This window comes from Rhinolophus sinicus, chromosome 13, assembly GCF_057876585.1.
Source record: "Rhinolophus sinicus isolate RSI-liver-muscle chromosome 13, RSI-T2T, whole genome shotgun sequence".
Classification (NCBI taxonomy): Eukaryota; Metazoa; Chordata; class Mammalia; order Chiroptera; family Rhinolophidae; genus Rhinolophus; species Rhinolophus sinicus.
Genome location: NC_142513.1, coordinates 1,327,027 through 1,341,674, shown reverse-complemented (window position 1 = coordinate 1,341,674; position 14,648 = coordinate 1,327,027). Strand labels below are relative to the sequence as shown.

At 57.3% G+C, this 14,648-nt stretch overlaps 1 protein-coding gene across 15 annotated transcripts; it reads left to right on the top strand.

The window, feature by feature from the left end:
- Positions 1-108: 108 nt before the first annotated feature.
- Positions 109-9,426, top strand: MTG2 (mitochondrial ribosome associated GTPase 2). Of its 15 annotated transcripts, none has more exons than XM_074318215.2 (9): positions 109-630; positions 1,040-1,403; positions 1,653-1,773; positions 3,338-3,532; positions 5,350-5,538; positions 6,149-6,264; positions 6,813-7,031; positions 7,284-7,422; positions 8,151-9,426. In XM_074318215.2, exons 4-9 carry the CDS (start codon positions 3,373-3,375, stop codon positions 8,543-8,545), a joined length of 1,218 nt encoding a protein of 405 aa, XP_074174316.1. In that variant the 5' UTR covers positions 109-630; positions 1,040-1,403; positions 1,653-1,773; positions 3,338-3,372; the 3' UTR covers positions 8,546-9,426. The 15 variants fall into 15 exon arrangements, with proteins under 15 accessions (XP_074174316.1, XP_074174314.1, XP_074174313.1 ...); XM_074318213.2 differs by having other exon boundaries at positions 111-630; positions 1,040-1,137; positions 5,391-5,538; XM_074318212.2 differs by having other exon boundaries at positions 111-630; positions 5,391-5,538.
- The last annotated feature ends 5,222 nt before the right edge of the window (positions 9,427-14,648 follow it).

The window sequence follows — 14,648 nt, the reverse complement described above, 5'->3', positions numbered from 1 at the left end:
AGGTCTCCTTGGAGTCACCTTCCTAGGGGACCTGATTCCGGGCGGAGTCCAGCGGCCACTGGGGACCGGAGGGCGGGCTGTAATGCAGACAGATGCACGGAGGCCGGACGCCGGGCCCGGGACGGTCACGGAGGCAGGACGCCGGCCCCGGGACGGTCACCCTGTCCCCTGCGCACCCTGCGCAGACGCCCTCCCTGGGAGCTCTCCGTCCGCAGCAGGAGTGGGCGCTCGAGGGGTCTGAAAACGTCAGACACGTGACGGAGCGGGGACGAGGAGGTGACCGGGATGGCACCCCTGCAGGACAACGACGGGTGGAGACAGCAGGAGGGCGGGCTGAGCCGGGTCCTGAGCGGGACGGAAACGAGGGGCCGCCCGGCGTGGGACGGCCAGGCCCGGCCTGTGTCCGCCTAGTCTCCGGCCCTCCGCCCCGAAGGTGCCGCCCCGGCCCCGCGTGGCCAAGCCCAGCCCCCGGAGCCCGAAGGCCGGCGCGGCGGCGCCCAGCCCGGCAGGAGGACCGCGGGCTGCCTTCCGCCCGTGCGCGCCGGGGACGCCCTGCGTGCGCGTGGCCGCGCCGGAAGTAGCCCGCCGCTGCGGCGGCCGCGGCCCGGAAGTGACGTGCCCTCGGCGTGGGTGAGTACGCGCGTGAGCGCCGTGGCCTTGGGGACTCGGCAGGGGCGCCGGCGGGAGAAGCGGCGCCGGCCGGTCACCGCGTCCTTCGTGCAGCGGGGCGGCGGCGGGGGCGCGCGCTCGGCGGGTCCGCCCTCCGCCCCCCGGGGTCCGGGCCCGGGGCCGCCTCGCTCCGACGCCCCCCACCCCGCGCCTGCTGCTCGAACCCACGTCTAAGTGGTTCAGACGTTGCCTTTGACCCGAGGCCCCACGTGCCGGACATTTGCGTGTCTGTAACTGTTCTTGATGGTCATTCTGGCGCAACACACCGTGAGCCTGTGCACGTCTCGGTGAACGTTTCTTTGCGCAGCAAGTTGCATTCCACGTGCAGCCCCGTGAGACGTGCTTTTCCGGTTCCTTCCCTCCCCCGTAGGTGCGTTTTGCTGAGTGACGGCGGGTTCATCGATGCGGGTCCTGTTTACGTTTTTGTGGCTGTCGACACTGGGGAGTCCTGTTCACACAAGTGTGTGGGTGAGAAAAATCACTCCTGTCGGCCCTGTCACTGGAGGCTGCCTTTCCTTGCAAAGGACAGGGCCTTTGGTAAAAGAGGAAGGAAAGGAGAACTCAGTGCTTTTCAATGCAGCTTTGCACCCAGAAAGGTCTGTTTTGGCAAAGACAACATATGTCAAAAGCGAAGGCACGGAAAATGGGTTCCTTTGGAATTATCCTCGCCTCGGTTCCCGTGGGAGGTGTTGTGTGTCATGCCTCAGCTTGAAGGTTCTTGGTGCAAAGCACAGGTGCGTCACGGTGCCGGAGAGGCCGGAGCACCCCACTGTGTGACTTTGGGCGAGTGGCTTAACCTCTCTGAGCCTCAGCCTCGCCTGCTTTAAAATGGGCGTAACGAATGTAAGAGTCAGGAATCGTGGCCTCATCACATTAGGATCATTTAAGGAGGGTTTATAAACACACTTTCTAAAGGGGAGAGTGTAGGGAGACGTGTGGTGCTAGCCTGGAGCCGGTGACAGTGGACTTGTTTCTACCCCTAGACGCTGCCGAAATGAGAAACGTCCAAACCTGTAGAGAAGTTTTATGAGTTTTTTGAGCCAAACTGATGACAATTGCCAGGAAGCAAAGTCTGAACGGACTGAGAAAATGCTCCGGAGAACGGTATTTTTGCAGCTTAATCTATACATTGGTATCAAAGGCGGAGACGTAAGGAATGTTACACGAAATCCATCGGCTGTAGGTTAAGGGGGTGGGAGGGAGGAAAGCAGGGAAATCTCTGGGATTGGGTAAGAAGACGGAGACACATACTTTTACATTGGTGGGTACAGGACACTTAACAATGAACGTGCAGCACACATAGATGGTATTTGGGGAACAAGATACAACGAGGGGGTCTGTGGTCTTGTGCTCTGGTGCGGAGGCTGTTCCCTGAGGGGTCTGGCAAAGGAGATCAGTCTGACATTCCAAAGGTATGTTACCTTACATGCACAAAGGCAATAGACAGGCTCACTTAGGGTAAAGACCTTTGTCAAGGAAGCTACAGGCCTAGGACGTGACTACCCGCCATGGCCACTTTTAGTTAGGAATCTTTAGTCAGACCATTCTATGTGGGTGCTTAGGTCTCCGAGTCTGTAAGGCCCCCCGTGCTGGCCTCCCCTGAGCTCACCAGGTTCCGAGTGTGGCCCCTTTTCCATCCACAACGCCGAAGGCTAAGGGGAGGGGCAGTTACAGAACCAAACAGAGCGGTACAGACAGGGCTTCCTTGACGGGGGGGTGACCTCAGTGTAGTGATCCGAGGGGAGCAGGAAGCCACTTGCCCGCCCTCCTGCCCCTCCCACCGTGGATTCAGTCACCCACAGTCAACGGACATTCAGAAATATTAAATGGAAAACTCCACAAATAAACGATGTTTTAAATTGCACGCCGTTCAGAGTAGAGTGGTGACATCTCAGTCTCCAGCTCACCGCTGACCAGGACGTGTCATCCCTTGCCCAGCGGCCCTACTCTGCGTACACTCCCTGCCCATTAGTCACCGGTAGCCATCTCAGTTATGAGAGAGACCAGATTCACATGACTTGTATTGCAGTAAGTTGTTACAATTGTTCTGTTTTGTGATTAGGTATCGTTAATCCCTCACTGGGCCTAATTTATAAATTAAATGTTATGTTACGTATGTATGTATAGGAAGAAACTAATACATACAGCGTTCAGTACCATTCGCATGGTACCTACTGGGGGTCTTGGAACGTGTCCCCCATGGATAAGGAGGGTGACTGTGTAAGTTTCCCTCTAAGCACTGCTGTGGCTGCATCCAATGAATTCAGATATATTGTACTTTCATTATCGTTCAGTTAAATATTTTCTAATTTCTCTTGATTTCTTTTTTTACCTGTTGGATTATTTAGTAGAGTGTCATTTAACTTCCCGTTTGACCACGTAATCTGCACAAGATAACACAATAGCATTTGAGTAAATGGGTGCTTTTATATCCAGTGTTGGGGTGATTTAATGATTTAAATTCTTTGTACGCAAATCTTGCCCCTGAGTAGCATGCAGGCCGGTAGGGGCAGATGACTTCATGACTCAGGTCCTAAGTGGTGAGTGACGTGAGAAAGTTGTAGTCCTCAGTTTACTTACGTGTTGCAAAACCAGATGTCAAGATTTAGTTTGTGTGATGTTCAAGTTTAAACCAGGTAGCTTATTTTGTCAATTTGACTTTTGTTAGGGAGCCATGAAGCCTTCGAGGCTTTTCTCAGCGGGATGGCAGGCCATGATGGAGGGCGCAGGGCACTGGACTCTGCCCGCGTGGGCCGTCCTCGGGCCCGGCCAGCTCGCTCCCAGGTGGCTCTGGGTCGGCTCTGTGGACTGCGCCGAGCGCCAGGAACCCCCCGGAAAGAAACTGCTCTCGGAGAAGAAGCTGGTGAGACCTGTAACTGGGGAGGAACTGGGTGCAGCTTCCCTCTCAGGAGGCACGGGCGTTGTTTTGCGTTCCCGTTATCGTGTCTTCATTTATCCTCATTACGTTATTGGCGGGACACATGTAGGTCTTGAAACGATGAGATGAAATGAGGGCCTGTGTGTGCCAAGCCCTGAGCTGTCACAAAACTACAGCAGCCCAGGGCAGGTGCCAGGGTGCCGGGCGTGTTGGCGAGGCTGCTTCTCCTTGGCCCGGAGGCTGCCTGGCGCTACCCGTCAGCGGGCTGTGTGTCCCCCATGTGTGTTACAGATGTCCTTGACTGTGTGTGAGTGTTTCTTAACATAAAACATCTTGTGTGAAACATGAATGGCGTTTAATTAAATTCAGGAAAAGACGTGTTTATGACCCACTCATCTCCTCCCAAGTGGGGGGCCAGAGAAGCAGTGCTTCCTGTGGGAAGGGGACTTGGGCAGCCCATGCCGTCTCCATGTGGTTCTGTCTTCCCCGGAATGTAAGACTGAATGTGCGTTTGCCTTCCCTGCAGGGCTCATCGGTGTGCGCGCCTCCCATCGGGTGGTTTGGATCACTGTAATTTTACTGTGGCGTGCAGCGAAATTATCCCTTGAGGTTTTTAAAGAGTAATTCATGGTTTTTGCAGGGTAGGGAAGAGGGAGAAGGTGAGGGGATTAGAAAGCACATTCGGTAACCACAAGATGGCCACGGGGATACGAAAGACAGTTTGGGGAATAGAATCAATAATGTAAAGATTTTGTAGGGTATCCGATGGACACTTGTCTCATTAGGGAGACCACCTCAGGGATGATGTAGATGCCTGATCACTGCACTGTCCACCTGAAGCCGAAACCGAATGATAATGAATGTCAACTGTAATTATGTATATTCACAAGCGGAGCACAGCATAAGGAATAGAGACAGTGGAAATGTAACGGCTGTGTGCGATGTCAGAGGGTAGTAGATTGGGGTAGAGGGGTTATCACTGTGTGAGGAGTATAAATGTGTAACTATTACATTGTTTTGTACACTTGAAACTAATTTAAAAAAATAGTAATTCATGGTTTTTCCATGTGGTGGTGCCAGAGAGTCTAAAATGTTTGTGTATTTTCTTTAAAAAAGATCTGCTTACGTAGTAGTTGCCCTCGGTGTGGTGGAGGGACCTCGTGGGTGCCAGTCTGTGCACAGTGGTCGGGGTGGCACCCCTGATACCACACTCGTGTTTCGCTTGGGTGGCTGAACTTCTTGTCGGGGGAGCTGTGTTTACCAAGTAGTAACCTGCTGAGCTCTAAGTCCGCAGCGAGAGCGCCTCCTTCGGGGCCTGGAGAGGAGCTGACGGTCAGAGAGAAGCCTGTTTGCATTGCTCCATTCAAACCTAAGCCCTGTGCAGTCAGGCCCAGAAAACGTCCCTTCTTCATAGCAGGGCGCTGGAGGCCCCTCCCAGCACTCTAGCTCATGTTCCTCTTGTGGCCTAAGGAACGAGAACTTTCCATCAATAAAGATCTGCTGTTTCAGTAATATGTTTCTATTCGGAAAAGCTGGAAAGGCGCTCTATTTGAAGATTGTTTCCTAAACAACCATCATTTGTTCAGGTAGAGTGTTGAGCTCAGGACCGAGCGTGTCCGTGCTGACCGCTTGCACGTCTGCGTGGTTGGCTTAACCTTTGCCTGCGGGTGGCAGTCACTGTGGGAACTGTTCCTTATGTTTGCACGTTAGGAGAGATCGGCGAGACTAGTATCAGCAACCTCTCATTTTGAAGCCTATCACAGATAGGAAAGGTACCTGTCAAACGGCTGCTTGTTTCGTAGAAGGATGGCGGAGTCAGTATCCACTGCTGTGCTTTCTGCAGAAAAGGCATTTTGTGGACCGTCGCCGGCTGCTTGTACGAGGAGGACGCGGAGGCGACGGGCTGAGCTGCTTCCACAGCGAGCCCCGGAAGGAGTTTGGAGGCCCCGATGGGGGTGACGGAGGCAGCGGCGGCCACGTCATCCTGAGAGGCACGTGCCCTGAGGGGCAGCTCAGGCACCAACACTGTGTCTGCACTTTGGGGGCAGATAGTTTGCCCTTCTCACTCCAATGGGAGTTTGAATTCAAAAATTGATAGATGGACGTCATCTCTGTTCAGTTCTGTGGCTGGTCATGTTTAAATAATGTACCAAAACCCAACTTGAATAGTGAGTGTTTTTAAATTTCAGGAACACGAAGGTAGTTAACTGTCAGGGAATCTTAACATAGTGAGATCCGTCCAAGGACAAATGTATGTCGGTGTCAGCAAGTGTGGGAAGAGTGTTAACTACACGCCACACACTGAGCACAGGTGCTCGGGAAGCTGGGAGCTTAGCAAAGAGCCCGGCACTTCGTTAAGTGTAGGCTGTCTTTCAATTAATGGCATTATGGGTAATTTTGAAGCTCTCAGAAATTGTAGTATTTTTTGAAAAAAAAATAGGAATTTAGCTTTTTCAAATAATATGTTGCTAGTGTAGTAACTTTGGCTCCAACTGCATTCCATGTTCCCCGAGCATCTGAAGGTTTCTGAAGTGAACAACAGAAAGTTAATATGCAGAGAGTTTTTAACACAAAGGAAAGTGAAGGTCCTTGCTCTTTCAGTTGACCGGCAAGTCAAGTCACTGTCATCGGTCCAGTCACAGTATCAGGGCTTTGACGGAGAAGACGGTGGCAGGAAAAACTGCTTTGGGCGAAATGGCGCTGTCCTCTACATCCGGGTGAGCCGCACGGCCCGTTTCTAGACCTCTAGCTCCCCAGGTTCTGTGCTGTGGTCCAAAGGGGCACCCTGGGCTTGAACCACACAGCTGTCCTCCGGAAAGCAAACCCCGGGCCGGACATTGTACTTATTTTATGCCACGTGTTGAGAAAATCATGAAATCATTATTTGTAAATTATTTGAAATCATTATTTGTAAACCCACGGAGCCCACGCTTCCTCTGCCCCAGCCCTCTGGAGCGAGGCCTCCTCTGAGCTGAGGGCTTACGCTTTCTTCTCTCAGATTGTCGCAGCATTTTCCGATGCTTCTGCTCACCCTCATGTCTTAGGAACACTTTGAAAACGCCATGTGTGCATGTTGCAGGTGTGTCACCAGCCCCATAACACCCTTCAAAGGCTGGGGCCGTTCTCCTGGTTCTCCGTGGCTCTGGGAAGGGTGCTTAGCTGAGCCCCTTCCACTGCACCCCTCCCGAACTGGACAGGTACCCCAGGCCCCAGCCACTCTCCTCGAGTGTCCCTTTCACCCTGTAAACACTGTCCTGTTCCGCAGGTCCCCATGGGCACTTTGGTGAAGGAGGGAAACAAAGTTCTGGCTGACCTGTCGCGCCCAGGTGACGAGTACATCGCCGCCCTCGGTGGGGCGGGAGGAAAGGGCAACCGCTTTTTCCTGGCCAACGATAACCGCGCACCAGTCACCTGTACACCCGGACAGCCCGGTCAGGAGCGGGTCCTCTTCCTGGAGCTCAAGACCATGGCCCACGCGGGGCTGGTGAGTGTCACCTGACGCCCCAGACGGGAGGGGCAGCACTTCACACACTGAGCTGTGGAAAGTCTGCTGCTTCCGGTGGAGGAAAACACCACTGGCCGAGCGGGGAGTAACAGCCCCCCTTTCTCCAGTCAGCATCCTGTGACCTGGAATAGGAGCTGTGCCCTCAGCTCTCCAGCCCCCGTCCTGAGACTCGCCCTGACTTCAGGCCATCGCAGGCTGAGGACGTGCTGCAGCGTGTCCCCTCTCTTCCAGGTCGGACTCCCCAATGCGGGGAAGTCCTCGCTGCTCCGGGCCATTTCGAATGCGAAGCCTGCCGTGGCTGCCTACCCGTTCACGACCCTGAAGCCCCACGTTGGCATCGTGCACTATGAGGGCCACCAACAGGTAGCAGGTAGAGCTCCCTGGGGGGCTCCCCGGGCGCTGGGGAGGTGGCGTCAGGGATTCGACAGCTTCCCAGCTAAGACGGAGCCTTGTGTGTCCTCCCAGCGTTAGGGTCTAGGTTTGTTTCCCACCTCGTCCCCGGGCGTGTGTGGGTTCGGCCCAACAGTTGGAGTTCACGGCCAGCCTGAGGAGCGGACGCCTCTCACCGCCTGTGCTCTTCTCCTTTATCTGTGGGGACCTGGCTGCATCACGCGTGCAGACAGCGTGTGATGTTAAAAGCTTTGCCTGTACCATTCGGCGAGAAGAAAACTTTTCCCCGCAAGATAATGTACCCCTTAAAAATAGTAAGCCTGCTGGTAACATTATTCATATAGCACTTTATATTCACGAAGTACTCTGATAATTTCTACTGGTAATCAAATTATTAATAGATTGCAGGAAGCCATTTCCCCGGTTTTAAATCATTTTTGAAGCCAGAAAGACTGGCAGGTGTAATTCCAGTGAATAAGTATTCCTCTTTACATTGATCCGTCATCATGCCTGTCACCCAAATATTTCAAGGCATTTTGTAAAACTCAACACTGAAACGCCTCGGGTGGCAATTGGCCTAATGAGTCACTGAGGCAGTAAATTGAATGAGTTTGGTTTAAGATGTTCTTGGGAAGGAAAGTTCTAGAAGCCGGGGGCGGGGCCCAGCGGTCACCCGGGCCGCTGGCAGCCCTGCTCTGTGTCCCGCAGTGGCAGACGTGCCGGGCCTGGTCCGCGGCGCCCATCGGAACCGGGGCCTGGGGCACGCCTTCCTCAGGCACATCGAGCGCTGTGGCTTCCTCCTGTTCGTGCTGGACCTCTCAGTGCCGCAGCCCTGGACCCAGCTGGACGACCTGAAACACGAGCTGGACCAGTATGAGGAGGGCCTGTCCAGCAGACCCCACGCCATCATCGCCAACAAGATCGACCTCCCCCAGGCGCGAGCCAACCTGCCCGAGCTGCAGGCGCGCCTGGGCGCGAAGGCCATCGCCCTGTCCGCGGCCACCGGTGAGAACCTGGAAGAGCTGCTGCTGTGCCTCAAGGAGCTCCACGACCGCCACGTGGCTGCCGAGCTGCAGCAGGGCCGCCAGCCGCTCAGGTGGTAGCAGGCGCCACCTTCCGGGTCAGGTCGGCCTGCCCTCTGACGCCCCCCAGCCTGGGCCAGGCCCCCTCCGGTGGGGACACTGGGGCTGCTGACAGTCTGCTCCCTGTGCTCCCTGTGCGGACTGACATGCTGAGACGGGCGCGTCGCGGACTTAGCTCCGTTTAGGGGACCACGTGGCATGCGCAGGAAGCAGCACAGCGGGACCGAGGCCAGGTGCCAGTCCGGTTCCAAAGCGTCAGCCCGCACGTGAGCCTCTGTCCCGCAGACCTGCCTTTCCATAGCTGTCCCCACGGCCTGCAGAGCGGCGGTTTCTACAGGGTGTTCTCTGCCCTGTGGGGCCGGGGACAAGGGTCATTTGCAGGTGTCCCCTCCCCTGTTGTCCCCAGACTGTGCTGTGCTCTGTAGGAGCCCGACACTGAAAAAGATTCACAGCTTTTGATTGACTGAATGCACCCAATATGCAACCCGGAATGTGGCTTCAGACTGGCATTTGCTCAGCAGATTATTGGCAGAGGGAAGGCCGAGTGCCGAGAGGAAATGCTGGGCCACATCTATGCAGCACTGTCACCTCCAGGACCCAGAAGGCGTCTGGGCCAGCGGCCGTCTCCAGCCTTGTGGCTCCCTGTGGTCAGCTCAGAGGACACGGCGGAGACAAGGCCAGCGTTTGTCTGACTGACTGATTCTCGGTTGGAGTGATGGCAGCTGAGGCTGAGTGCTCAGAAAGCGCCCCTTCTCTGTCGTGTGGCTCGAGTCTGCACGGCCCAGTATTCACTGGAGCGCTGGCGTCCACTAACTGCTAACAGCTGCTGCCAACTTGCTCATCCAGCAACATATTCTCGAACTATTGTTTCCCTCAAATAAAGTCTGCTGCTTCTGACCTGACCCTGAGGGTCTTTTAGTGAATTGGACAGAGGTAACAGGAGAGGGGATTAGCCCTGGGGTCCTCTGTACCTGAGGGCTGAGCACACCGCAAGTGACATGCCAGCACCTGGGCTTCCGGGAGCAGTTGATTTGCTGGACCCCAGGACGCACCCCCTCCCTCCCCACAGAGCCCCCACTCGGAGGTGCTGTGATAGCGGAGAGATGGTGTTGGTGGCTGTGTGGCCACTCGCTCAGGCCCCACAAGGCCTTCGCAGAGTGAAGCCAGGCCTGAGTGCACGATTACCCACGGCCTGTCGTCACTGTGCCCCCCGCCACACGCGCTCTGCAGAGGGGAGACACTCAGAACACCCGTGGGGTGTCAGGAGCACCGGAGAGCAGGGTCTCTGTCCTGTTCCCGCTGTGCCCCCAGCAGAGGTATGATGGACACTTGTGCAGTGAACGAGGGAATGGCAGCTGCTATTAGGTGCATCTAGGTTTCTTTTACTTTGAAGATATTTGTAAAAGGAAGTGGTTGGTGGTCGCCAAGATGCTCACACCCCAGAAACCGCTACCCACGCTTCCAGCTGTTTCCACGACTATTGGTCTGTCCTGAAGCTGTTCAGCGTTGCTTTGTTTATCAGTCTTGGGCACCACCTGTCCACATCTGGCCCCCAGCCACACAGTGGCCTAGGGTTTGTGTTAGGCTGGCAGCGCATGCGTGCTGGGGCCCTCAGTTTTCTAGACGCTAACATCCGCCCGCATTTACTGTCCTCATTTTCTCCCTGTCCCAACTTCTCTGTCCTTCCCCTGGTGCTGCCATCTCCTAGATGCTGCACTGGGCCAGCTCCCCCTTCCCTGGAGGTTTCCTCTCCAGCCTCCTAGCCCCATGGGATTGGCTGCTGAGAGCCCTGCAGGGACTCCGGGCGCTCTAGGGCTGTCCCCGTCCCCCTTCCCTCTCTCCTATTGGTGGAGTCCCCTCCAGAGGCTCCTTCTGAGCATCTTCCGCAGGCTGTCACCTGGCTGCTCACAGTCTCCAGAAGCAGGTCTGAGAATGGGGGTGCCTAAGCTTCAGGGTGCAGAATTTCCTAAATTCCCATTTTCAGCCCTAAGGCCTGGCATCCCAGCTCCAGAACTCCTGAGTTCACCTGCTCCAGGGATCAAACCTCCAGGTGCTTGCAGGGCCCCCAAGGGTGCAGGCGGGGCCTGGGGATGCAGCTGCTGGCCCTGCCCTCCCCACCCCCAGCGGACCCCCACGCCCTCAGCCTCTGGAACGCTCTCCCTCCCCTCCCTTTGTAGAGTCTCATCCCTTCCTCATTCCTTTCCTGCTGCTCTGGGGCTTCAGATCAGAGCAGGTGGACACGCACCTGCTTCCAGGTGTGAAAGGCCAGGGAAGACGGGAGACCCACGTGCTCACTCAGAACTCGAAATCCGACTTGGGGCACCTGTGACCACCTCAGCAAATACCCCACTTTGTAATTGCAGCAGCCATAGTTTTCTGCTGTCCCTTGCTCCTGTAGGACGTGGGGTCTGGCCCTGCCTTCCTCCTGGGCTGCCCAGTGACCTTTACTGCCATATAGGATGCAGGAAAGTGTGCAGCCCCACTGAAGCCTCTGAGCCTTGCAGCTCTCGTCTGCCGTCTGCAGCACCCAGCATGTGACCAAGGCTTGGCTGGCCTGCTGGGTGCGACAGGCCCACTGAGGCCGGGACAGCTTGACACCATCCAAAGGAAGCCTGTGGACCAGGAGGGGCCAGTGGGGAGACACCACCCACCTGCCTACCCTGGCTTCTGGGCCCCTGGAAGGAGGGCTGGCACGTCCCCACCCACTGCCTCCCCCAGTGCCTCAGCCAGGCTCAGCTGCCAGCCAGGCGTTGCTGCACTAAGATGGCCCAGCATTCAAAGTGCAAGCGTTTAAAGAGCATGAACTGGGTCGTGTTTCAGTTTGGAAACCGGCGTGACTTAGTGTCAGGGCAGTTCGGCTCCACCGCCTCCCTCCTCTTGACGTCCAAAGCCCATCTCTCTCCCTCCTCTCCCTTCTTTTCTCTTGAAGGATCTTTTTGTGCCCCTCGGAGATGTGTGTCTGACAGACTTCAGACTGAGGCCCGACTTCTGGACACGCCTTGCTTCCCTGGGGCTGTGGGAGCCCAGCCCACTCCACATCCTGTGCCCATTGCTAGCCTGTGGGGAAGGGCCAGAGAAGGGCCAGCGGAGGTGACCCCTCTAGCCACCACCTGCTGGGAGGCGTGTGGCCCAGGTGCGCTCTGACAGGTTAGCACAGCACTGTCCGCTGGGCACAGGTGCAGGCCCCACGAGCTACGGGGCGGTTTCAGTAATGACAGGGACAGTGGGTGACCCCATACCTGGGGTCCCAGGCAGAGCAGCTCAGTGACTGACACCTGCACCAGTTACCCCACTGAGTGTGGCCAAGCCCATTCTGCAGAGGAAAAGAAACCGAGGCCCAGGAGCCACTGTCTGGCCACTTAGACCACGGGGACAGAGACGAGAGAGGGCCAGGTGCCCTTAGGATATCTGGGCTCCATGCCCAGCCTCCCCTGCCCCCGGCCTCAGTTTCTCCTCAAGCACAGTAAATGCCTGACCTGGGCAGTTGGGCAGTGGGCTTCCAGCTCCATGACCCACCTCGCCCCTGCTTTGTCTCCCCCACACCCGACTGGGCGGGGGCACCTCCCCAACCCCTGTGGACAACAGTGGAGAGCACAGCGGGCTCCCAGTTGTGCTTCCCCTTCCCTTAAGGTCACAGAGCCGGGGCTCGGTTTCCTGCGAGCCCTCCCAGGTGTCTCGAGGACAGCTCTCCCCACTGTGCTCCCCATCCAGGACGGTGCGGTGCTGCTGCTGGACCCAGGTGCCAGGGGGCAACCCAGGGGAGCTGGAGGGTGGAGCCCTGGTCCCACTGACTGCTGAGTGCGGTGCGGCCTCTGGAGGCTGCAGAATGGGCAGTGTGAGCACCCCTCCTGGGTGGCTGCATGGATGTAGGGTGCTTCAGTAGATGTGAATAGAAAGGTTATTTGCACCCCTAGGCCCAGCCACTAGAGTCAGGCTGGGATGGGGGGCCGTGAGGAGACAGCCACATGGCTTCCCCACATCTCCCTCCCTGGTCATGGCCCTGGCTCCCCAAAGAAAGCACTGACTAACAGCCTTTTGTGGGGGGATTTGGGGGTCACCTGCTGGGTGCCCTGAGAACTTAGGTTCTCCATCCCAGGCTGGGAAGGACCCTCACCCAGCATGTGCCCAGAACCGGCCCCTGGGGCTCCCCCAGTGCCAGCCCAAGGGGCCCAGTGGCCAGGAGCCTGTAGGCCCCTGCTGGGCCTGAGCCCCTCCAGCCTGGTTGTCAGCACCAGGAGGGCTGACAGGTGGCCCTGCTGGCAGCCAGGTCACCCACCTGCACGCAGAGCACAGTACTGCGTCCGAGGCATTGCTGAGTTCCCCAGGGCCGCTCACCCCAGCGGGGTGCCCCTGCTGCCGCTGGGAGCCCACCACCAGGCTCAGTGAATGGGGCACGAGCAAATTGTCACTCCTCAGACAGGCTCCCTTGGCTTATGAACTGGGCCATCCCTGCTCTGAGTCCCCTGAGGGGTTAACTTCCCCTGCAGTCTCCTTCCCCCAGGGAATGGCCCCACTTATATGCCAGTTGTTTGTTTATCTGCCTCCTAGTAGCTGGCCAGGCACACAGTAGGTGCTCAATGAGCAGCCGCAGTAGCGGGAGGCGAGCTGAGCCAATGGTGAATGACCCCCAGGCCTGCCCTGGGCCAACGCTTTGTCTCCTCCCAATGTCGGGTTCAAGGGGAAAGGCCCCCTGGTGTGTTTGTTTGCTGCAGGACAGGGACCAATAGGCTGGGTGACTTTCTTCTCTCCAACTCCGTCCCCATGCAGGAGCTCAGGGAGGGAGCAGCAGTTTCCAGAGATTGAAGGCAAAATTGCTTGAAAGCCTGTGCTTTTATCCTCCAATTTGTAGGCATTTAGCAGGACAGGGAGGGCTCTGGCTGTGCGGTGGGCCACAAGGCGCCGCGCGCACGCTCGCGGAGAACCAGTCTTTTGTCCTCGCTCAGACAGCTCTGGGCTTTGGGATGACGCCTGCTGGGGGTCAGGCCAGTGGTGCAGGGCCAGCAGGGAGGCCAGTAGCTAGTCTGCCCACAGCAGCACGGGCCCCCCACCCCCTCAAGTTACCTGTGCAGCCTCCCTCAGCTCTGGGCTCCACAGACAGCGTGTGCACTGTCCCTGCCACCACCTTCTCCAAGGGCAGCCCAGCCTTGCCCATCCCTCTGGTCACTATGGAGGGGGCCCAAGAAGAGGAGCCTGCCCTGACCAGAGGGGTGCCTGTGGTACAGAGAGAGCGAGCGAGGGGGAGGGGTGCCAGCTGAGGACTGTAGAGTTTTCTGGGGCACTTGAGAAATGAAAGTGCAGTACCGCTGCGGGGAGGAGGCTGTCATTCTAAGTGTCACTGTAAACAGCTCCTGCAGCAGTGGTGCAAGTCCGTTGGTGCTGTCCTGCATCTCCCCATGGGACGTGGGGCCATGGCACCCGGCTGTAACAGTCTCTGCCATGGGAAGAAAGGTGTGCTTAGAAGTGCTGCAAGCAGGGCCAGCACAGTGGAGAGAGGAGAGGCTGTCCTTGAAGTCGGCAGGGTGGGCCTTTATGGCTGGAAAGGAGGAAGGCTTCCTGGAGGAGGCAGCACCAGACCCCCATCCCCCCCAGTCTGGCTCTCCTGAGTTGGGCTGCTCTTGCCCCCCATCCTGGGGTGAGGTCCAGTGCCTGCCCCTTCCGCAGAGCTGACTGGGCTCATGTCAGGTCCTTCTCTCTGTCCCTATTTGTCCCCCATGATCCTGCCTCCAGGCCTTTGCACGGCTCCTCTACCAGGTAGGCCTCCCCTCCCTCCACCTTGGAGCTCAGCTCCAGCCCCCACGCCCTGGAAGCTCCCCAGGTGGAAGATCATGGCCAAGAAAGATGAGAACCCCTGTGCTGGGGGCAGGCAGGCTGCAGCAGGCGAGGTGAGCCCCTCCTGAGCTGGAACATGGGTCCGGCAGGTGGGGCGCTGCTGGGCACAGGTCCCTTATTAGGCTTACGCCCTGGTGTCTGCTGCCCACAGCATACCTCCCTGGGAAGAGAACACTGAGCAGGAGGGGGTACAGGCCTGCGCCACACATCCCTCTAGGAGGTCTCAGTCTACCCAGGGCCTGACTGAAGAACTGGAGCTCGGCCCACCCCTACTAGTCCTCAGCAATCAGCACCA

Excerpts from the sequence above, each read along its gene's own strand:
- MTG2 (XM_074318213.2), top strand. The coding sequence starts at position 1,696 with ATGAGTTTTTTGAGCCAAACTGATGACAATTGCCAGGAAGCAAAGTCT. Across the intron at positions 3,533-5,390 it reads TGCTCTCGGAGAAGAAGCTG|AAAAGGCATTTTGTGGACCG; the intron begins GTGAGACCTGTA and ends TGCTTTCTGCAG. Across the intron at positions 7,032-7,283 it reads CCATGGCCCACGCGGGGCTG|GTCGGACTCCCCAATGCGGG; the intron begins GTGAGTGTCACC and ends CCTCTCTTCCAG.